This window comes from Danio aesculapii, chromosome 7 (genome assembly GCF_903798145.1).
Source record: "Danio aesculapii chromosome 7, fDanAes4.1, whole genome shotgun sequence".
Taxonomy (NCBI): domain Eukaryota; kingdom Metazoa; phylum Chordata; class Actinopteri; order Cypriniformes; family Danionidae; genus Danio; species Danio aesculapii.
In genome coordinates this window covers 36,500,779-36,525,443 of record NC_079441.1, presented here as the reverse complement: position 1 = coordinate 36,525,443, position 24,665 = coordinate 36,500,779, and the positions used below count along the sequence as shown (strand labels likewise).

Sequence of the window (24,665 nt, the reverse complement as noted above, 5' to 3'; positions counted from 1 at the left end):
AATAATTCTCATTTTTAGATAATTGGACTATTTGATTTTTGATTATAATTTTGACTCATCTTAAAGGTGCTGTATGTAAGTTTTTGACCTATTTAAAGCATAAAATACCATAATGTGTTTGCAGATATTTAAGAAACATGCTAATTGAACATTCTTGCCTTGGTAGAAAACAGCATATTTCATTCATTCTGTCAGGAAGGTTTTCAAAGTATGCGTCAGTGACCAAAATGCGACCTCCGGGGCACAGTAGCAGACTCCAAAATGAGACTCAGATTCAGAGTCCCACATGAAGTGGTTATTAATTAAAAAATAATAGCAATATTATGAATGTAAACATTAGGTGAGCAGGTTACATTTTAACCTCATGTTCTACAACACGCTACGTGATTAGTTTTGCAGTGATTAGCAATTTGGCTGTTTGCACCAGACGAAAGATGACAGAAACTTAAATACAGCCATTCAGAAGCACAGAATAGTGCACTTACTGCACTCCAACAAAATGGTAAGGTTTATAATCTAATACACATTAAACCTCATTAAAATGATTAAATGTACATGCTGAATCACTGATATGTGTTGGCTTGCACTGAGCCACAGTTCTAAAGATTTCCATTTCAAACGGTTTATTTTATTTTGAAGATCTGAGGTGAACTATCTGCTGCTGCTTTCAGTAGTATGGCAATAAATGTCATGTAAAATGGCGTTCAAACTCACATTATTGGCATTTAACACTGAATAAAGCACATGAGGTGTACCTGAGGTGATCATTGTCATTGGAAATAGAAGCTGTTTCTAAAATATATATTTCAGGTGTTGTTAGGACAAAAACTCCTTTAAATATGGAAAATATTCATTCTATCGTGTGCCGTTGCTTTTATGTAGGACATACTTTAAATCAGTCGTAAATCAGCCTTTAGGCTCGATAGTAAGGCACAGTCCTGTTAATGTCATGAATCTGGCAACCTGCATTTGCATGTTTTGAAACAGGAGAACAATACCTAGTTCAACCACTGGGTGTAAAACTTACATACTGCACCTTTAAAAAGCAATAAATAGCAGTCAGTTTTTGCTAAGCATGTGTTGTGTGGCAGGTGACCGAGGAGACGTCAATCGTCCTGCAGAATCTGGGATACTCCTGTGAGTGCCGTGGCCTAATCAATGTGAAGGGCAAAGGAGAACTCAAAACCTTCTTTGTGTGCACAGATTCCAGCAAACAGCAAGGCATCGGTCTGAGCTGAGACGCCGACACCTTCACACAACACACATACACAAACACACACACAGACTCCGGACATATGTGATCTCTGTTTTATTCAAGAATGTTTTATTGCTACTGGATTTGATTCTTTAGAGCATGTCTAAAGAACTGCACATTCTTTCTAACTCTGATATGTCCGAGTTTGTTTTGGCAGCATTTGGAGACCTGAAACTCTCCTAACATACAGCAACACGCACAGCACATGCACGCTTCTCACATGAAAAAGAGCTGAAGTTTGTCATCCTCCTATGGGAAACAGACCACAGACGGTGGGTAAATGAGTTCACCGAAGGAAATTACTGCTTCTCAGTATTGCACTCAGACTTTTTGGGTACCGCTGTCATAGTGGCCTTGATCCTGGTGGATTTACACTGATTTGGGTTGACTGAGCTGGCCGGCCGCTTTTAGTCTCACACAGCCTCAGATTTACAAGCAGAGGGAACACAAGAAGACATGTTAATATTTACAGTTTCTTTAGTATAACATGTACCTTACTATCATCCTTTAAACTTGTCAACTTTTGGTCCAACAAAATGGTGGATGCCTATTCTCGTTTGAATCTGCGTAATGTGGATGATTATCATGATTTTTTGTTTAGTTTTAAGTTCTGCCAAGTGTTTCAAATGCCAAATATTGACATGCAGTGTTGATTTGCTGTTGCCTCTTGAGTTGAGATTGTGGATGTTGGAGATGGGCCTTCCTTAGCTTCATAATATGCTACAGATGAAAATTATTAAGGAATGTTTACATAAACTAGGGAACAAAAGTGAAATGACTGAACTTCATTCATCTTAACATGACATTGTACTTTCATTGCTTTCTCCCATCTTGACCAAACGGCTCTGTGGCTTCTTTCATCTCAAGATGTAAATTCGCTACTGGATGTACATGCCAGTGCATCTAAGCTCACATCGCAGTAAACGAACTGACTTGCCCAAACGGTCTTGCTTCTGTTCTGTGAGAATGCTTATTGAACGTGTGATGAAGGCATAAAGATAAATGTTCGACTGAGATTGCAGTCTTATGCGCCTTTCTGGATTTTGAGTGTTATAGTGTGACTGAATTTACATGGATTTAGATCATGTGCTGCCTTTCTGTACCGCAATGTCTGTGAGGAACAAGCCTGCTGTCTCCTCTGTTTTGTATGCATTGTTACAGAATAAATCATTTTACACTTAATGTTTCCTTGCAGCATGGTTTACACTTGGGTATCAAGATGTGTTTATGTCGATCTGCTAAGTGGACAGTGTTAGGCCCAATCCCAATTTTGTTTTTGTACCCATACCCCTTCCCCTTGGCCCTTAAAACAGAGTGTGAAGGGGAAGGGCTTCAAAATTTACCTCTAAGAATTGGGACAGCACTACAGCACCTGCACACCTCATCATATGTCATCTTGATCTCTTGCTTCATATGAGGTTGATGATAGCAGGGTGCAAAACAGGAAATTAAAAAACTTAAGCTTTCTTAGAAGTTTAAAGGAGAAGACGCACACAATGACAACTTAATAAAAAATTAAACACTTCAGGTAAACACACATTTTGTGTAATTCTATAAGAAAAGTGAACATTAATTTCCATACCCGTTACAATAATTATAATGGTAAATGAGGTCTAAATCTTTTTGGAGTTTGTCCACTTTTGTCTACTTCCAGAGGTAGCCTGAAATGCATGCTTTCACCCAAGAAACACTCGTGGTCAAAAAAGCGACTGCCACCTGGCCTGATTTGCATGCTACCCAGATGGTGGGTAGCATGCAAAACTGTTTTGTATGAGAGGCTTTGTATGAAGGCGAATAACTAAAATGCACAATGTATATGTATATATAATTTTATTTGTTACAACAAAAAAGATTGACTCATTTCTTAGTAGGAAAGACAAACTATTAAAGTCGTTTCCAGCTGTCTTTAAAAAATAAGCTGTCTTTGCGTGTGTTGTAAATAGTAAGTATAACTGATGACAGAATTGTCGTGAGGATGAATTATTCCTTGACACTGGACTCAGTCTGACTACGTGACCAAACGACCTGACTGCGGAAAAAACTGCGGGTTGATTCAGATGTCGTGTCGGGGATGGAGATCACAAGCGTTTTTACACTGTTCTAAGCGTATTTGTGCGAAGAACGGGGGTTATGGCATGGGAGATCAAAACAGGTTTATAAGGGCAGACCGGGGCTGGCGGGCACGCCGTTGCAAAATCGCCCGAATTTTCACTACTATTTTTAACTACCATGTCATTTTTGATCCGCAAAAATAAATTCAAAACCGCCCAATCTGGCAACACTGCTTCTGTCACGCAAAAATAACCCAATCAATGCTAGCCAATCACCTCATGGCATATACTGAACAAAGTTACCATCCAATCACATTTACATATATTAGTGAAGTTGTAGTTAATGAAGGCGGGACCTGGTGCGTCGACGGAGAACGCGGAGGAGATGAAAACTATGTTAAAGCGATTTTCTTACATGAATGATCATTAAAAGGTATGTTGAACAGAACATTATAGCTTAATGAATTGGTTCGGCTCTCAAATAATCGCTAAATCAGTGTTCCCGCCGTATAAAAATACACTTTAAACTGTCACGTAAACACGTTAAATTTACCTCAGGAATTCTGAATCTCAAGTCGTTAGCCAGGTTAGCAGGAAAATATATACAGACGAGCGTTTTGCTCAGTGTTCACAATATATTACAGATAATATTATATAATATACGTGAAGAGAAAGTATACGTTATTGCTTATCTCTCGACAAAGAAAGGGAGATAAATATATGCTTTGCAGTAAAGTTGGCAATTAGTTCCCCTTATGGTAATGATAGGCCTAATTAGCCAAGGTATTTTTTAAATTAACGTTTCTTTAAATTGTGTATTTATTATACATGTTTATCATTTATGTTATATAAGTCTGCCACTGGCAAACATGAAGGGTGATTTAAACAAACAAAACCCTTTAGCCAACGCATCAGTGGCACATGTAATAACGTCCAGAGGTCTTGGTTTCATTTCCTTTCAGGTTTACTCATAATTCTCTCTAAGCATTGATAGGATTTGTGAATCTATCAGAGTGGCACGGCTGCTTCTCTGAATCATTCTCAAGTTTATTTCTAGAATTTTCAAACGGTTTCATTTTCTATTCAGGCATAACTACAAATACTGTTTGCTTCTCGGTGTGTTTGTGTATGTGTGACGTCTCTCTGCACTAGCAAAGCTGTTCAGGTCTGACTACAGTAATTTAGGGAGGATCCAGCAGGGTCATTTTAGTCAGCATACAAAACAGTTTTACGGTTTACTCAGAGCTGATCACTGTTATTGTTCATTCATACACGTGTCATTGCAAACACACACAAATTCTAGTCAGATATATATTATATTTTCATATGAAATATTGTTCATTGAATCAGCTCTTTTTTTGTAAAATGCCAGCAATGGCACAAACATATAAAGTACCTAACCCATACTCATGTTGCATAATTGAAATAATTTAACCATTAGTTTTGCATCTAAAAGTGAAATAATTAACCACAAAAATAATTTAATATTAAATAAAGTAAATTACATTGTTTTTGCTGTTTTATCATATTAATATATGAGCAATTCCATGCAAATGTCAATCTTGCCATGAAAAAAATAGCAAAATAGTTTTGCCAAAATATTTTTGTGTAGGTTTGTATTTTACAGTGCTTTAAAAATACTCAAAAATGTCTTTGTCAATGTTTTCAAACAATTAGATTTGATTTACCAAAGTCACACAAGTGCCAATTTCACATGTCACATCCATAATGAAGCTTTCTCCTTATAAATGCAAAAATGTCAAATCAAATAAAATCAATCACGTTTGTTCTATAGTGAGGCAACTCTTATCCTTTTGATTAGCATCGTTTTTTTTTTTTTTTTGGGTTTCACAGTTTAATTCACAGAATTTCTACAAAGTATGTAGTATACTGGAAACTTGCAGACTTTTTTGTCACATCCATAACGCATGTTTATTTCCCTCATTTAAAGTATAAAAATGTTTACAGCTTGATATCTTTCTGCTCCCACAACTCTGCCTCTAGTTGTTTTGAAAACTATAAAGAGATGTTTCAATATAATGTTAACATATACTTCCTCTGTCAATTTATGTTTTGAGATTTTACTGCAAATGTCACATCCATAACGCTGGAATTGCTCATATGCATTTTTATGGCTCACAAAATTGGACTTACCTTCCCCTTTAGATTAACAACAGTTTGTGTAATGTAAAACTTATCATGCAAATATATTATTAAAATTCTCTATTTATGGTTAATTTATGAAACAATGACAATTGACCAATCAGAACTCGGTATTGTAGTAAGGCGCCACGCTCGAGCGCAATATAGTTAATTGTGTCATTTCGCACGCGAGCAGTTCAGATGTAAATTTTTGCATTCTTTGAAAAGAATAAAACGGAAGGTATGATATTTAGTTGTTTAATATTTAATATATATAAAATATAATATACCTGCCGTGCATAAATGCATTTCAGAACTTAAGCGGTTTTATATTCACTGTAAAGCAAGTCTACAGGGCTTGCTTACATTTACTTTAATGACCCAAGTTTCGCTGGTAATATCGAAGTTAACGCAGATTCTAGGTTTCCTGTTTCTAAAATTAATCATTATTATCCCTAAAATCAAAACGCAAATGATGTCATGCAGTTTCAGGATTACTGTTGTCCAAATGTTGCTCCGTTTTCTCGAAAATGCTTCCAAACAGCTCAGCCGCTGTACATCTTCATACCATGTTTTGTTTATGAATGAATCTTGAGCTTTGAAATGGGACAATGATTCAGTCGTCCATTCACACATTTGTGAATGAATCAGCTGTTCAAACAACTCAATTAAATGAATCATTCAGTGACAAAGACGGAGACTTGACTCCACCTACTGGCGGTTTTAGTTTCAAATCTCATGACAGTTTTATTATTATTTTATTGCATTCATGCCACCTCCTACACCCTGTTAAACAGTCAGTTAATAAATCAACAGTAAATTTACCTAAATGCTAACTTTGTTTTTTTCAAGAGGAATTTTGTTGATTTAATCTGATTATAAGATATTCTTCCAGGTATTATTTCAGTTTATATTAAAAAAAGCTTATGTAGTTGGGCCACATAAGGTAAACAAAGTGTTGTAAATAAAAAGGTAAACCTATATTTAGTCAATCAAACAGTTGCTGGTAGTCAAAGACTTACATTGTCAGCTAATTAACTGACCCATTTCATTTCTTAAAAATGACATAAGATTGTTAAAGGTGGTGGTTATTTAAAAAAGCATTTTCTCAAATCAAAAATGTATTTAGATAGGGCTGCACGGGTTATCGTATTATTGTCACGATAACGATATTTGTGGCCCACAATCAATAATTAAATATCGTTGCGATTTTACAGTACAGAGCCATTATTTGAATGGGTGGAGTTTACGGATTGTACCACATCACAAGCATGAGGTGACTGCGTCTATTGCAAGTGTTTTTTTTTTTTCAAGGAATACAATGTTGATCAGGTAGCCTTTGCTCATGTTCAGTCTAAACTTCCCAAGGTTACACAACAAACCTCTTTAATAGGGCTGGGTATCATTCCAAAATTTTCGATACGGATACCGGTTCCGAACGATACTTTTTTCGATACTTTTATTTTAAGAAATATATTTTAACAAGATTATTTTTTCAGGATGTTTGTGACACTTTTCACAGCAGGCTTATCTCTAAGACCAATAAACAAAGCAACAAAAGCACAAAATGAACAAAGTGTAGTTAACACAATATATTAGTGCAAACAGTTTTAATAAAGTTCAAGCAGTTTTAAGTCAATCAATTTTAAGTATTTGTGAGGCTTACTGCTGCTTAAAGGTTTAGTTCACCCAAAAATCTTAATTCTGTCATTAATTATCTACAAAAGATATTTTGGATTTAATCCAAGAGCTTTCTGATCCTCCCATGGATAAATTATTGAATAAAGTTATTTTTGTTTACTTCGCACACAGAAGTATTCTCTGAGCTTCATATAATTATGAATGAACCACTTTAATCGCATGGACTTATTTTGACTATGTTTTTGGTTCCTTTTTAGGCATTGAAAAATGCATATCCAGTAAATCTAATCTTTCTCCACAGTAGAAAAAGGCAGCAAATCTTTAACAGTAAAATGTGTAACGGCCCTGTGGCATTCATCTTTCCTTTTCTTTGTTCATTTGTACTTTTTCTGCCAGTGTAAATAGATTATCACTTGATGGTCTCCTAATTCCAGGGTCAGCAGAAGCAGAGACTATAATATTAATGTGATGAAAACATGAAAGCTAAACTGTTAATGCAGACAAGGATAAGGACATTTATATAAGATAAGTGTAATGTGAGGTAAACTTCATCATTTACTGTTAACCTTAAAGTATTTTAGTATCAACTTAGCCTGGTATTTAAAGCCATCGAAACAGTACATAACGTTGCACAGCAAACGTTAGGCCAAAAAAAGATTAATAAATTTAGCCCGCACAAACCTAAGCCCCGTTTACACTGTCAGGTCTTGATGCCTAATTCTAATTTGTTGCCTATATCAGATTTTTTTGTCTGTCCGTTTACACGGTTTGTTTTATTGTGACCCATATTCAATTCATGTCTTTACTCTTGCCGTACAATTTACGATGCATGCATAAACGCGGGTTTTAGCATCTGTGCCACACTAGCCACGATGGAAGAAACTGTCTTGTTTATAGCTCTGTGAAATATGCCAAGCATAGTATAAGAAGTGAATGGTTAAGTCCAGATTTTCCCCCATGCAGTTTACGTAATGGTATGGCCCTGATGTGTGTGTGTGTGTGTGTGTGTGTGTGTGTGTGTGTAGTAGATGTAGCCTTTGCCTATGTGCGTGCTGGTGTTGTTGGAGAGAATAAAGTTGTTCTATGTGTAGCCCGCAGTGAGTGTATTATTAGCGACAAAAAGCAAAAGTTACAACACGAAGTTCACCCAACTTTAAAATGATTTTGAGGCGGAGGAGGTGGGAAAGGGCCGTCATCGCAGCGCGCGCTTATGGTTTATATGCTGTCCTCCACCATTCAGAGGAATGTGTGAGAGAGATCTCAGGTCTGGTGGGAGCAAATTGTGGTGACTGACCACTTTCCTCCATGTTTCCACTGTTGTTGTTGTTGTTGTTGTTGTTGTTGTTTACCGCGTCGGAATCTCCACACACGCTCTTCCTTCTACATCATTAAACTGCGGAGAAGCACTACATTGTTACAAATTTAATGATCATCAGAACAGAACACCTCAATAAATCCGATCTGCCTGTTTACATGAGTCGCATTGTCACATATCCGATTTATATCTGATTTATTTCCACATATGAAGGAGACCTGAAACCGATCTTTGAATATCCTAATTCATGCGTTTTTTTTGTTTACACGGCCATCATACAGATCCGATCTGTGTTACATATGAACAAAAAATCTGAATTGGGTCACATTTATCTGCAATGTAAACGGGACCTTAAACTTAACTTTAACGGTACACAAGCAAGAAGTGCTAAAAGTTAACTGATTTTGTATGTCTGTTTGACAAGCTCTGTGCGAGTGGGCGTAACCGCAGTAAACTACTGATTTTCAAGACAGCCTCGCCGCAGCCAATCACCAGCATTTGATCCGGGCACGTTAAGGATGCAGGTTTTCTTCAAGTGGTGATCACTGACGTTGACAATATTAATCCCTTGGGTATCGAAATTTGGTACCAAACGAAAATGATTTTTTCGACACTCTGTAGTATCGAGATGGTTCGGTCGGTGCTTAAAAAGTATCGAACTCGATACCCAGCCCTACTCATTAACCACCTTAGAAGCCATCACAAAATGTCTGTCTAAATGCACTCAGGAGAATTCTGCTTTGCATTTTTCTATGCATTACCAACATTACTAAACCAGACAACATATGTTTTAGAAGTTAACCAAATATTCTCAGAGATTTAGCAGTTTTTTTTCTAACGCGTTTGCCAGTCATGTAGACAGAAGACACTGTATCATATTATTTCAATGTAAAAAAAAAAAGAAGTTATTGTGGCCCTGTTCACGCGGGTATTCAGGTTCCTTTTTTATCAATCTGTTGCAACTTTTATTATTTACAAGAAAAGAAAATGTAATTAATTTTCAGATCCTTTAACTCATTTTATAAAAAGACTAGCGTATTTTATGCAATAATTAATAAAATAGATAACTAATTTTCTTTATTTCCAATTAGACCATGCACTTTATTCTGTTTTACAGTTTTAATATCTATATATGCTTTTTTTAAAATAACATTTGTTAAACAAATATTTTAGCACATCGAAAGTAATTAAATTTCCTGCCTTTTGATTAAAAACTCGGAGCAAAGGATCAGGAATTGATTCTGCGTGCAAAAAAAAACAAAACAAAAAACAAAAAGCAATCATCCAACACATACATTGCTCTCATGCCACGATTTCGAGGATAAATTCGTGCCCGAGTGTTGCTTTCAATAGAAATAAAATTATTTTTTTAAAATTACATACACAAAGGAATAATCGTCATTATTAATCGGGATTAACATTGAGCAAAATAATCGTGATCATCGGTTTTTCTGTTATCGTGCAGCCCTATATTTAGACCTATTTTGTTATTGTGCGTGTGTGTGTGTGTAGCTACAGGGCACCACCCCATAACATTTTTTAAAAATTCAACCACTGAGCGGACCTCTTATTGTTTTCAAAAGTTTCTGGCCTAGACGCTAAAATATAAGATATAAGTTTTAAACACTAGTGTGTTATAGCAGAGACACCGTCAATACATTCCTGTCAACAACAAAATCTGTGTTTGGATGCTTAATAGTCAGACCGTCTCTGTATGGTCTTTCTCTAATCAAATTAATTATGGAGTCCAGACCTTTTGCCACAAGTCAGGCAATAGGAGATTATTTCTGCATTATTCACATGCTAATGTTTTTTTAACATAAATAAAGAACATAAATAAACAAAACGAATTTTTTAAAAAGAAGGACGTTTATTTAAATGGAACAAAATACAAAGAAGAATTGGGGGAAGGTGTGATCCGGACTAAGCAGAAAGACAGCCTGCATTGATGATAGATCAACACACTCCCTCCATGGGTTCACTCAGATCTCCCACTGAAACACACAGAAAAGCATTCGTTATTATCCTCTCAATGTGGATTTATGAGCAGATGAAGCAGTTTGCAAAACACAGTCACCATGCATATTTCTTTTATGAGCTGAGAGTGCTTGTGTTACCTGTGGTCAGGTGTATGAATGGATCCTGAGCATTCGGAAGAGAGACCCCCATGGCCTTTCTGATCCCATAAACACTGCACACGTCAGCAGGGGTCACCTGACTGGTCAGCTGAGCCAGGTTACCCGTAACTTTCTCCGCTGCAAGAAGAATGGTGGGGGTTAGATTTGAAATGTGCAAGTATATCAGCTTTTAAACAGCTGCTGGAACCCACAGATTTGTTAATATGTAACAACACTAACTTCCCTAAAAGTTAAAAACAACTCTAGAGACAAGAGAACTGTTGGAGTTTGTCTCACGCTGCTTAAAGAGAAAGATAAGTGAACCTGTCATTTTGTGTTTTCTTACCAAGCTGCAGCTCTTTGGCAGTGGGAGCCAGCAGACAGATGATGTTTGGTGGCTGTTTAGCACTTAGTCTCTCTTTCTGAACCTTCTGCAGCTCCCTCAGCAACAGCGTCGTCTCATCCAGCTTCTGTTGGAAATGCTCTGCTTCTATGGGAAGCAAAAGGAGATTTTACTGGAATAAATAAATCAGACTGTTGTTTAATAGCTGGAAAACGGCTCATAAGAGATACTGATATTCTGCTGCTGAAGGAGGAGGATCATGATGAATGCAATCATAATAGACACGAAAAATGCACCTCCAAAAATGGCTTATTAATACACCCAGAGCCTGTATTGTTGCAAGAACTCATCAACTGAGTCAAACAGATTTATGAATGAAATCTGTTTGACTCATTAAAAAATTACAGTTATGGGATTCTCACCTTCTGAGTCAAAGCTCTCGGGAAGCAGGTCAGAATTCAAACCTACAGATGTGAGTGGAGTTACGCTATCAGCACTGCTGGGTTCTGACGCAACAACCTACATGCAAGAAAAGGGGAGCATGAAAAAAAGTTCATCTTTGTGTTAGAGATTGTGTGCTTATAGTACCGATAACATGTTTGAGGTTGAGTAAATATTGAATAAATTGTTCAAAATAAATATCAGTAGAAAAAGAAATATAAAAAATAATAATTTTGGTTAAAAACTGAAGGCAATGTTTTTTTCTAATGCTACAAATGCAGATACAGGGTCAATTTCACATCCATATTACACAAGTCTGCATTTATTTGATCATGATGTTTTGATCAAATAAATGCAGACTTGTGTAATATGGATGTGAAATTGACCCTGTATCTGCATTTGTATGTGAGTGTCAACTATCATTACATTTTAAGATATTATCCACTTAGTATTGTTTTCAATGTAATCTATTATTTAGACTTTTCAGCAGAGATTATTCCAGTCATCAGTGCCACAATGATCACAAATCATTCTATAATGCTGATTTGCTTAGGAACCTTTTTTTCATTTATGGTGAATGTTTGATGCTGCTTAATATTGTTTTGGGACCCAAATTGCAACCCTAATTGTTAGGAATGAGGTATATGCACAGCTAGTGTTTTTCAGCCAACAGTAAACGTCTGGTGAAAGGTTTCTGTGACTTTAAAGTTTTATAAGGTTCCTTTTACAGCATCAACTTTGTAATGTAATTGAAATACAATCAGTTAAATAGACTTAACATTTATTTAGTTGTTCAAGCATAAAACGAGATTATAGACCATGTAACCGCTAGTGCAGTCAGTACCAGCAGGCTAGTGCAGAAACTTTATCGAAAATACTGGGGTAAAATAAATTGTCATATTTTATAGAGATGGCAAGGAAAATTTAGAAGAATTTACATTGCACGTTTGCACTACATTGAAGATGATTGGAAGCTGCGCCAGAGATGTCTTGAGACGGCATCTTTTCTATACCAATAAAATTATTATTTACATGAAAATATTTGTTTACAGAAGACTCAAAAAATGCACTATTTAATATATTATGTACAGGACATTTAATTTAGAAGAGATACTGCTTATTTTCTACTTTTGAAAACAACTAATTTTGTTTACAAAAGTGCAAGTTACTTATTTTCACTTTTTTTTTAAATAAGAAAAATTGCCTGTTGGTTTGATTCTAGGCCAAATCACCCAGCCCTATCTTTACATAATATTTTAATGATTTTTGGCATAAAGTAAAAATCTATAAATTTGACCCGTACACTGTATTCTTGGCTTCTGCCAAAAATATACCCGTGCAACAAAAGATTGGTTTCCTGGTACAGGGTTGCATATTACTGATGCTTAGCTTTTCCTAAAAACAAAGCTCTGATTTATTTATATTAAAAAAAAAAAAAACCAACATTTGAATGTACCGACTATTATTTTTAATTCAAAGATCTTACAAAACATTCTTTCTTCCAAATACATGAATAAAACTATGTATTATCCAGTAGCTATGCTATATGGGATTTTTAGACTGCTATAAACGGTGTGTTGAACAGTCGCACCACCCTACTATGGCATGCTAGCTGAACCGCAGTCAACGATGTCCATCCACACAGACTAATGCTGCAGTATGTTCACAGACCACTCACGCTTACCTTTCCTACAGCACCATCTCACATACACACAGGGGGAGGTCAAAAACAACAGCCAGAGTGTGTTTGTGTGTGTCCAGGCAAATATTCTTTCCATTAGTGTGTGAAAGTTGGTTGGTGCTGTTGACACAGCTGCTGCAGAGCAGAGTCTGTGTTCCTGACGCTGCCTTTAAATACTAGGTTTGTGCCTCCACATCCACTCGAGTGAGCTGTACACTAATATGCACTCGTAGACATTTTAAGCAGATCCTTGATTATGATTTTTCTTATTTAACTACAGCTAGTTAGTGTGCAATGTTGCTGTTTGAGCATAAGCAACATCTGCAAATCTGTTCAGTGCAAAGGGAGCTCTTTTACAGGATACACTTCTACAGGTCTACACCAAATGCCTGGTGGCAAATAATACAATGAGCTTTTTTCTGAGTTTGTCACATTACAAAGCATAACATTTACATAAACCCCACCACCAGACATAAGACATGATGTGCGCTAGGTAACCAGCTGACCAATTAGAACTCATTGTTTATTTCTGAGGGAGGGACTTTATAGGACCAGGAATGGAAAAAAATGAGCTGTAAAATATGTGATGTTTATATATATATATATATATATATATATATATATATACACACACACACACACACACACACACACACTTTATATTGTACCTCATATACACTACAAAGCGAAATAGCTGATTGACCATCCATTTAATCTCATTCTGTACATCTGAGAGCATTTTACCTCAGCATCATCTGTTGTGTCTGCTTTCTCTGCAGGCTCTTCTGTTGGCAGATTATTCTGAGGAAAACAAAAGCATCCAATCAACAGCAGATTTAAGTAAGCCGCCCATCTGAACAACAACAAAAAAAAACTAAAATATATTATTTTAGGTGCTTATCGTGCATAAAATATACTAGTAGATTTGAATCAGAAACTAGAAATGCAGTTTTGTGTATAATATAAAAGAATGTTTTTCTTACACTTTCTGTCTCTTTCAGTTTTTTTGAATGTTCTCCGCTCGTCAAAGCATCCAGGACATTATCTGCTAATCTGCTCATGTGCTCCTCAGATTTAGCAAGGTAATCTGCAATGCTACACACACACACACACACACACACACGCATAAAGAATTATTTTTTTAAACCAGAACAATCAGGGTATTTATGTTTGAAAGTGATGTATTGCACAATAGCAAATTCATGTAACCAGAGTAATTCATTCATGTCTGCCTAAAGTGAAATTTCTATGGATGCTGAAATGGTCATAATGTGATGTCACACTCTGCGGTGAATTTGTTAAAAGCACAATTTAGCATAAAATACACAACTGGTCAAAAGCTTGCATATTTCCACAATTAATAGCAACTTATAATTGTTTCAAATTATGAGTTTTAAGGTTTTGAAAAAAATCTTCTGCTCCCGAAAGCTGCATTTATTTGGCTATTTATTTTTTTAAAAATCACATTCACAAAAATTATTGTGAAATATTATTAGAATTTGATGTTGAATATTTTAAAGTGAATATTTTTCTTAAATGCAATTCATTCCACATTTGTTCAGAAGTTATTCTAATATAATCAATTGTAACCTAAAAGTGTACAATCTTTTAAATCAGCTAAGATTTCACACTGTGACGCATCAATCTCCTGCTTACCAAGTGCCTTCTCATGATATGAATTCCAAGATCAGAGTTCTCCAAACTGCCACTTTAAATAGCAGCGAAATGTGAAAGAACTTTGCAGGAGTGTGAATGGAAGTCAATGATATTAAAAGTGTAACGTGACTACAACCGCACATTTAGTCATCCAGAACCAATCAATGGACACATTTTATTATATGGCTGAATCCAGGCACATTCACACCTTTCAGATTCTGGCTGACTGCTGTCTTCCCCATAAAAGGAGTAAATGAGATCGGAGTCTTCTTTGCTGATATTGGCAAAACTGGAGTCATATGTAGGAGCATATGAGGTGAAGGGGCCGTAATTCATATAGGCAACTGCAAAAGAGAGAAAGAGGCATGTGGGGACTTTCACAAATAATATATTACATAACCAAAACATGCAGTCAGACTGAGAGAACTCTTCTATGAAGTCCAGGACACAATATGCAGACAGTCACAAAACATCGCGGGTAAAATGGTATTGAACACATCACAATTTTTCTCAGAAAAACACGTGTCTAAAAGTGCTGTAGATTTTTCACCAAATGTTAGGAACAATCCAAGTAAACCGTACATACAAAGACAACAAAACTAATTAGTTTAGAAATTATAAATAAGACAGAATGTGTCTGTGCAAGTTTTCCACGACATGTAGCGCAAGCTCTGTGATTGGCTTGGTAGCTGTGACCAGTGTGGGCGGGACCAAGAGCTGCGTGAACTCTTTGGAGCGAGTGTTTACAAGTGCTGAGTCCCGTGAATTAGCTCTAGATGGAAACTGTTGTTTTGTGTTTACTTTGATTAATGTTGTTGCATGTCCGCTGGTTCCTGCCTCTGAATGAGCGAGTTTGAGCTACTTGTAAATTAAGGTAGCGTTTAGAAAAAAACTATACACCTGCGTAGAAACTCGACACAGAGAAACATAACCTACTGCCAGCTAGTGTTTCGAAAGTGTTATTGCAGAGCAACACAAACGGCACGTAGAAGTATAAATGCATGACTATGCGCAAAGCAGGTGCCATGGGTCATGCTGATCACTCGACGCAAAAGTATAAACCAGCCTTAAAAGGTTGCAAAACTTTTTTTCTTCACATTTGTTGTTCTTCATTTGGGAGGATCTAAAAACTTTGACTTGAAACAAATGGAAACTTGACACGTATTTACTGCAGTTTTATAGATTTTTTTGCCCTCCAGGCACCAGTCATGTGACTGACAACTATGATTAAGAAAAAAATAAATAAATACAGCCTACTGATTTGGCATTGAATTCTTTCCTATTGACAGCAGGAAGAACGGGATTTTTCTGGCACATAATATTACATTCCACTGGCAGCTGAACCCTGGGTATTCAAACAGATAACATAACACACCCTATCCATGATCTTCTCCACATGACTGAAGGTTATGACACAGAGTCAAGCTCATTCTCCAGAGAGACAGCTTTTTTTAAGAAAACTAATACAGGCATTTGTTTTAATGGAGAGGTTGAGACTGAATACTCCTGGAAAAAACAGGAACATTCAATTAAATATTACCAGGAGTGACCATGTTTCTCTTGTCCTCTTTGAAACCCTGAAGGGTGTTTATTCCAGTCTGCAGCCGACCTCCCATCATGCCCAATTTGACTGGGCAGTATCCTGGATCTAACATAGAAACAGGATTAACATGTTATGTTTATATACATCTAACATTTGCTTTTTCTTTTCAACTGTTGAGTTTACATTATCATTTAAACATTTTCATGAATAACACAGACTAATTGCCAGATTTGTGTTTATTACCCCAATTTCACTCAGCATGTAAATACTTTAATCTGTATTCTGTCTGCTTACTGAAGTGAGCATCTATAACATGTGCCAGTAAAGCATCCCAACAAATTCAGCTGGGGCAAGTCTTCTGTGATAGGGAAGGAGGACATATATTGCAAACTCTGACTCTTGCTTAACCAAACAAATGATAAAAAAATATTATATTAATAAAAACAAGTTAAGATATGCAAAATGAGTTTGCAACTTACCCACTACATACATAAGTTTTTAATGCTTTAGTTTACATCAGATATTAAATAGATATAAACGCTTAACATTTTGACATCACTCATGTTGCCAGGTTAATCATTTGCATACCATCAAGTAGAAGCACTCATTTCAATAAACTAGTTATCAGTGTGCAAAAATATGCCCAGTGCCACTAACCTCCAGCGCTCAGGTCAGCAGGGTTTAGGATGCCCAGAGTGGTTAAACCATCAGATGTCCTTCTCTCAAACTCCAGCTGCTCATTCGAGAGAGATAGAGAGAGAGAAAGAGAGAGAGAGAGAGAGAGTGATTCCTCAGTGAATGACTTCATCACATACAATAACCCAGTTGATGTTCTCTGGAGGTGAACTCGTACCTCACACTGAAGGCTTCTGCTTGAGAGTTTCCCTCCAGACTCCTCAATAATCTTCTTAATCTCCTCCAAGTCTTTCTCTGCTTGGCTCTTCTGAGCGTCATCTTTACTGTCTCTGTTGCACAAAAATGAATGCAATTCTGGATATTTGTCACCAGTACTATTGCCCACAAAATCCTTTAAATGTGAGGCATACGGTTCAAACAAAACTAATCTGAGTGTACCCTGTGGTCAGAGCACTGATTGGATAAATTATAATACGTTTTAAACTGTGAATAAGTTAATTATAGGTCAACGTGTGGTTCTCATGGGCCTGTTCTCAATTCTGTAGCTGACACAATAAGGAAGTGTGGAGGAAGATGCTTCACTTGTCTTGAAACGCTACAAAGGAGGGTGTGTGTTGTAGGAGTGTGTAGCTCGTGCGCTACAGATGGCCTACAAGCCGCAACATGTATAAGCATTCCAAGACTTTTGCCTATTTCATCAGTCATGCAGATTTACGTAGGCAAGCAACAAAAATAAAGAGTAAAACAGAGAAAGACAGGGAACTTGGTAACATCATCATGTCTCACTGGCATCAGCACAGCAGCAGACGAGATGAGTGCAGTTACAAAGCCATTGTGAATGGCTCCAATTATAAATACACATCAAATGTAGATCAGAAGTGCTTGATGATTATTATTATTATTATTATTATTTTTACTGGCTGTATGACCAGTTTGTGTATATTTTTTTCTGGTAAAAAAAACAAACAATTAATGAACTATAAATAATTTTGCTTAACCATGTTTTAGGCCTGATATCAAATGTTCTGTACTGGGAACCTTTCTAATATGCATGTACATTAACTTTTTTTTTAAAGCAGAAAAGAAAAACATTTGTAACATATGCATGTCTTTACTGCCACTATTGTTCTTACATTTTGCCATCCTCAAACATTTAGACTATAGAACATTGACAAGCTTTTATTCAGACATGTTTTCTATAAATATTATGTTTTCTATTTATTTCCAGATCCCTGCAACATTACATTATAGATTTTACACTTAATGCATCCAAAACTGCAGTAAGCTCAGTGTGCTGAATTTTGCTATTGTTGTTTTGATGGCCTAATGCAGGGAATATATCAGATATGTATGTCTACGTGCAGAAAAAGAAAACAATCTAGATCAACCTCAGTGAGTGTACATTTTCCACTGACGTACATGGTGTCGTAAGACACAAATTGAGACAGATGTTTCAAGCACTGTGTTTGTGTATCTTTTATGATACTTAGTTCAGCAGCAGTTGGACGTTCTTAATCCAAGTATTATGTTGAACTTTTGAATGAAGTATCCTGCCAGTTGGCAAGCAATTAACTGAAGGCAATTCTACTCACATTTGGCATCTGCCAAGTGTTTCATATCCTGCCTGTGATTAATAGAAACCATTATTTTAAGAATTCTTCATAATTGTTCGTTTTCAAAGAGACCTCAGGATCAGATTAAATGACAGAAAGCTTCTTGCAAACCTCAATGCAAATTACCTGTAATGATCAAGGGGAATTTAAGCCTGCTCACACCAAAAATGTTAACTATAGTAATAATGTCCTTAAATACTATTATAATAACAGAATAACAGACTTCACAATACATCTTAAAAAACACTGGGAACACTTTCAGACCAAAAATTACAGCCAATTGAAATTCAAGTAACTTTACAATGCACTCCATGCAACCACAACTGTAGCATGTGACTGTAACTTGATCAGTGTCTGCACTAATTAGAGATTTACTCATGGTGTGAATCCCCCTTTATCCTAGTGAATAAATTAAAGTAAATAAATAGGTCTAGACAAATGTTTTCAAGATAACAAGTGAAAAGCTACAACATATGATTCATACCTCAAAGTGTCTTTGTTGCCTACACGGGGAGACTGTGAGTTGTCACTTGTGTCCATGACAGAGGATTTCACTTTGGCAGGGCCTGATGTCCTGGCCTCATTCTCTCCATTCTCTGCTGAATGACCGGTGGACATCTGCAGGCCAGACATGAACTCTATGCTCTGCTTTAAACTGTCCAGTCTCTCCTAAATGCACACAAACAGTCCACGTGTGAGTTTTACATATTTGAAAAGGTCTAAGCGAACAGCCAGAATTCTCTATTAGAGCAACATCGATGACAGGATAATACAGATGACAGCACAACAGCACCCTCTGGTGTTAAATATACATTTAAATGCGAATGCGCAATATGTTGTTCACTCACTTTGCTCAGGATCTTCATGCCGGAGTGAAGGAGTTTCTTTGCTGCTTTGTAGTAAATGGTCTCTGGTTTGTTGTAGATCATAGCGTTTTCACACATCACTTTGAAATCCAGCTGTAGACAGAACATTACAACACATGTCAACCATTTTGTCAAAATAAACAAGACTTCTATTGAATATTTATCACTGCTTAAATGCTGATCGCTGCATGTCACTTTTCAAACAAAGGCAGCTGGCATATTCAATCACACTTCTCTATAGTCTTTGTCCTAATAACATCTGTGATGATCCGATTACCTTGAGCTCCTCCAGTGACCGATATTGCTCCTTCTTCACTTTCTCTTTTATAGTGCTGAAGTCCATGGGTTTCCTTATTATGATAGAGTATCCTGGGGCGATCAGGTCCGTCACGGGGAATGAGAAGAATGCACTGGGGTCCTTCCTGCAATAAACAGCAGCCAGCAATATTTAGCTCAAAATTCACCGTAATTATGTTATTTATATATATATAATGAAAATTCGCTATGGAAATAGGAGACCCATTACTAAGATCTAATGTTCAGAATGATATTATTGATGCAGATTTAGAGTTAAATTTTGCAAACTTTTTGAAAAGAATATATACAAGATCAATACTTCAGGATAGTTTGAAGATATTCTTGAGTATAGGCATGGGACGATAACCGTTTTCAAGGTTTGGAAAAGTCAGGGTTTTAAAACCACCAACATTTTCTGTTATACCATTCCTACGGCATATGTAAGAATTTTTTAAAAACTTTTATGTTTTGTTGTTGTTTTTTAGGACAACAGTATCACCAGCAGAAAAGATCTCCAAAGATGTTGTTTTATATTGTAAAGAAATCAGTGTTTTAGAAACTAATGAAGACACTAGAAGTCAAAGATTGATTTGAATGGTTTAGCCTGACAAGTTTACTGCTCCAAAATACTTTTAAATTTTCCTAAATTAAAATTTGTGTTAAGAGGAAAAAAGTTAGTTTTTTTACCCATACATTTAAAAAGAATGTATTTTGGAGCAGTAATCACAATATTGTTATACTGTGAAACTGTGATTTTATTTTATTTTTTTATTCAAGGTTATCATACCATCACTTTGAATAAATCTGTATCCATTTAAACTATTACCCATTAAAGTAACCTGAAAAAATGATAATGATCATAAATTTATGCAGCACAGCTGTTTTCAACATTAAGAATAATGATTATGCATATTTGCTCATCATTCAGCATATTGGAATGATTCCTGAAGGATCATGTGACAAATATTTAAATGATACTATTTCAGCTTTTCGATCACATAAAATTAAATACATTAATTTTGTTTCAGGATTAGATAAGAATAGTTTAAACTGTTTTGTAAGGAATGAAAATGATTGTGTGTTGTGTTTAGACGAATATGTTTCAGCGTGTAAATAACTTTTGACTTTTTAATCTAATTTTCCTAATTCTGCGACCCTATGAATCATTTTGCCCTTTCCATTGCAGTTTTCATGATTCCACCCTCATTTTTGTCATCAGGCAGACATGGGAAACAGTGATCCTGGAGGGCCAATGTCTGGCAAAGTTTAGCCCCAACTGCAATTACCAATGTCTGAACAAACTAATTAATGTCTTCAGGATTCAGGGAGGGTTTTATTTTTTTTAAAACGGTTGGAGCAAAACTGCAGCAAATCGGTCTAGGGCTGCATTCCAGTCCAATTTTTTATGTTCTTCACTCACTAACTTCCCTCCATCTCTTTCACTCGGATGTACGTCATTGATTGTTACACAAGTGTTCACTACTGCTGGAAAGTTTGAATGGGTTTAAATGGAATGCCCAAACCCCTTGAGTTCTTGGAAACCACACTTACGACTCAATTGCATTGCATTCTGGGACATCTAGGTGCTGGAGTGGACATATGAAGCCGACTCGCTTTCTCAGTCAAAATTGAAGGTCCCTGTTAACTTCCCTCATTCACTTGATAAAGTGTAACACACTTTAAAATAATGATAGGGATTCCCCAAAGGGAGGAAGTGAAGGGAAGTTTGCAAATGTATGCGTTTACAAAATGGACTTGAAAGCAGCCTACGAATTTCGCACCCTAGCTATAAGGCCTACTTCAAGATGCCAAGATTTAGTCTTACCTCTGGAGTTGTCGGATGAGCTGACTTAGGGCCTCTTGTAGGGGAGTCTGCTCTTTTTCTGGGGATCAAAAGACATCATTAACGTAATAAGCAGAGCAACAATATCAGGCCCCAATTATAGAAGAGTGCACAGATTTACCTGCCATTTTGGCAAGTGAGGGGGTCAGAGGCTTGTCCTGGGACACATCAGAGTGAGCAGGAGTTCTGCTGTGCTCATCCCAGTCTGGATCCACAGGCTCTGGGCCCTTTCTTTTTTTGGTCATCTAGACATGATAAGATGATGTAGTATTATGTAAACAACACAAGGAAGGAACAAAACAAAACCGTATTGATCTCTTACCTTTTTCTTTTTGTCAAGTGGTGATACTGGAGGACTGGCTCTGTCCTTCTCGTCCTTCTTTTTCTTCTTCTTTTTCTTGTCTTTGTGTTTGTCATGGTCTACCTGGTCATTATATGCAGTCTCAAGGCCAGGGCTGCCTGTGGTGACTTCATTCCCAGCCACTTTTAACACCAGCTTCAGAGGACGCTCCGTGAATTCTACAATGACAGACACAATTCAGTTTACAAATGCAAGAACTACAGAGTAATACAATCAATTCATATATTAAAACTGACCCATTCATTTCTATACACACTGAATTTGAAACATCTAGTGCCTTTTTCTGAACCACAATGTTAACACAATTTCAGTAAATACAGTTGCTAAATATTATATGAGTAATTTAAAGCACTAAAAAAAAAAATCAGTCTTATTGAGAAGAAATATAGTGTTCAGCATATGCAAGTACAGTCCTCACAAACCTCTTTTAAATTAATATTTTTAATAGGAAGCTATACAGTATTATATTTGTGCATATACATTAGATTATTAAGTGCTGAAGCCAAATCTAGAGCTTATATAACAAAATAACTTAAGATAGCGGTCCAAAAACTAGAACACCCACATTTATATGTTAGAGAAAAATATTAAATACAAATTTAAAAATCAAGTGAAGGAAAAAAAATATATAGAAAAATTTAGTTGAAATTTTATAGGTTGCAATTTTGTTTTTGTAATATTTTGCTTGACTTGTATCTTCGTTCAATTTCTAAATATGTTTGGTGACTAAAATATTATTTTAATAAATACATCTGTTTAATAAATCTGTTTTGTTTAAATGCACAACTAAAATACATGTCTATATTCACAGAGAAATTGATAAAAATACTCATTTTCAAAATGGGGTGTACTCTATTATGCTGAGCACTGTACTGAGCACTTTGACGAAAAAAGTGTGGATTTAAAAAAAAAACATTTAGAAAGCTTTTTTTTTTTTTTTTAATTTCATGTTTTTAAAGAAATAAATATTATTGTTATTTAGCAAAATGCATTCAATTGTTGAAAATTAACTGTAAAAATGTAAACCCCAAATAAATGTTATCCTCAAATGTTTTGCAGAAAAATAATTAGCAGCACATTTAAAAAACATGGATAATAGTGCCATAAACATCAAATTAATATCAACACAATAGCACGACTCCTTAAGGCTCATTTGACACCGAAGACTTTAGTACTGCTGAAAAGGAACGAGTCATCATGTATAATGCATTATAAATAAAATATGAATATTATGTACATTTAAAAGACCTTACAATTGCATGTGTCGTTGCAAGCACGTTTAGTGTTATGAAATATGTGATCTCTTAAACCAACGTTACAAAAAAAAAAAAAAAAAACGTGCCCAATGCACTTATGTTGTTCTAGCGGCAATTATACTTATTATTATACTAAAAAACAAAAGTAATTCTGGTTATTTTGTCTTAATATTTTGAGCAACAGCTGCTAACGCTAGTCTTCTACAGTAAACTAACTTAATTAGCCAGCTAGAACTGCTAGCATAATAGCCTTTCAGATACTCTACCTGGAAAACTCAAAATATACAATATATCCTAACACACCCAAATCTCATTATTATTTACTGTAACGTAACATCAAATATATCAGACTATTATTCAGATCATTGTGACAGCAGCATCACAGTCTGAGGGATGCTTCATGTGAGTTATTCAAAGCTGGCTTTAGCCAACAGAAACGAATCCAACCATATTAATGAATTGTGAGTGACCTACCGTCGTGTGTGTGCTTCTCTGATTTGTGTTTCTTGTGCTTTTTGCCCATTATTTTAAGTGAAGCGGGTGGTTGAGTCAGGTCAGCGCTTGACCACTCTGCTCTTTGTTTTGTGTCGGTAAAGATGACTAGAGCGCCGCTAGTGAGCTGCAGGATTCAGACAGCGGCGCCTCGCGTTCGGTGGTGTTGACTACAATTAACATGTCAACCTTTACACATGTTCATCTTTCACATTAAACAGGCTGTATATCCATAAACAAGTACTGAAATACAGATCTGTTTAAATATTTTTTGGGGGAAAAAGAGTAGAGTAAGACCATTCACAAAAGTTCAGCTAACTTATTTCTGCTTGTTACCAAAATAACGTTAGACAGTGTGAAAATATATGTTAGCACACACCAGCTGAGGGCGCTGTAATACACACCGATCTGCTTTTCTCACGGTTGCTAAAACTTCAGAAGATGGTATTTTGTTCATATTCATATATATATGACGTTTTTTGTGATTATTAAACAAACAAACTTAACTTTTTCTGTTATCATTTCACGAGTAACTTAACATATATATATAACAAATCAGCACGTGCTTCACGGGGGATTATTTTGATTATTTTTGTTAGACCCGCACACGTTTCAGCCAATGAATTTTTTCAGCACACACGATCTAGGCTGGGGCGAACCATATATAGTTAATGACGGATCAGTCTTCTTCCATTTTTTTCCTTGTTTAACAACGACTAACTCCTTAGGAGCATTATCGCCAACTTTTGAATTTCACAAATATGGCGATCGAGACCGTCCGTGCTACAATATCCATTCATTAATATCTATGGGAAGCAAGGCTAGTAAACGTATGTAAACTAGAAATAGGCAGGAAAATGGAGCTAAATACGCGACGTGACGTGATGATGTAATCAGTATGCCAATTAAAGCACGACGTCATCTAGTGACCTAACTTTTCAATCAGGCTTTCATAATTGAAGGAATTTGGCAAATTTTATACGGATTCCACGCAGACCATTTACATTTTAAAAAGAGAGACCTTACTAGTTTCAAGGTAATCATACTTATTGTTCATTTTAAATAAAATAATAGCTGATTTTTAGCTGGTTGACAAGCCTGGTTTTAGAGAGGTTT

At 36.0% G+C, this 24,665-nt stretch overlaps 2 protein-coding genes across 8 annotated transcripts in view; one reads left to right on the top strand and one right to left on the bottom strand.

Moving 5' to 3' along the window:
* adcy7 (adenylate cyclase 7) overlaps positions 1-2,437 on the top strand; it is an 82,496-nt gene extending 80,059 nt beyond the window's left edge. For all 7 annotated transcript variants that reach the window (XM_056461802.1, XM_056461803.1, XM_056461801.1 and 4 more), the window contains one exon: positions 1,092-2,437. In XM_056461802.1, the coding sequence (XP_056317777.1) occupies positions 1,092-1,238 (147 nt within the window). In that variant the 3' untranslated portion in view covers positions 1,239-2,437. The remainder of the gene's footprint in view (positions 1-1,091) is intronic.
* A 7,817-nt stretch (positions 2,438-10,254) lies between these two features.
* On the bottom strand, positions 10,255-23,659 carry brd7 (bromodomain containing 7). Its single transcript, XM_056461797.1, has 17 exons — positions 23,532-23,659; positions 21,763-21,959; positions 21,562-21,685; positions 21,423-21,480; positions 19,578-19,722; positions 19,283-19,393; positions 18,919-19,103; positions 17,039-17,150; positions 16,843-16,918; positions 16,183-16,290; positions 14,851-14,986; positions 13,970-14,081; positions 13,731-13,787; positions 11,287-11,383; positions 10,868-11,011; positions 10,522-10,659; positions 10,255-10,398 (listed from the first exon to the last, which is right to left on the bottom strand). The coding sequence occupies exons 1-17, from the start codon at positions 23,578-23,580 to the stop codon at positions 10,361-10,363; spliced, it is 1,887 nt and encodes a 628-aa protein (XP_056317772.1). The 5' UTR covers positions 23,581-23,659; the 3' UTR covers positions 10,255-10,360.
* Between the last annotated feature and the right edge of the window lie 1,006 nt (positions 23,660-24,665).

Bases quoted from the DNA above. Each gene is read 5' to 3' on its own strand.
- brd7 (XM_056461797.1), bottom strand. From the start codon at position 23,580: ATGGGCAAAAAGCACAAGAAACACAAATCAGAGAAGCACACACACGAC. The intron at 19,104-19,282 runs GTGAGTGAACAA...GTGTGCATTTAG, and splicing joins GCATGAAGATCCTGAGCAAA to GAGAGACTGGACAGTTTAAA. The intron at 10,660-10,867 runs GTAAGAAAACAC...TTCTTCTTGCAG, and splicing joins TGCCAAAGAGCTGCAGCTTG to CGGAGAAAGTTACGGGTAAC.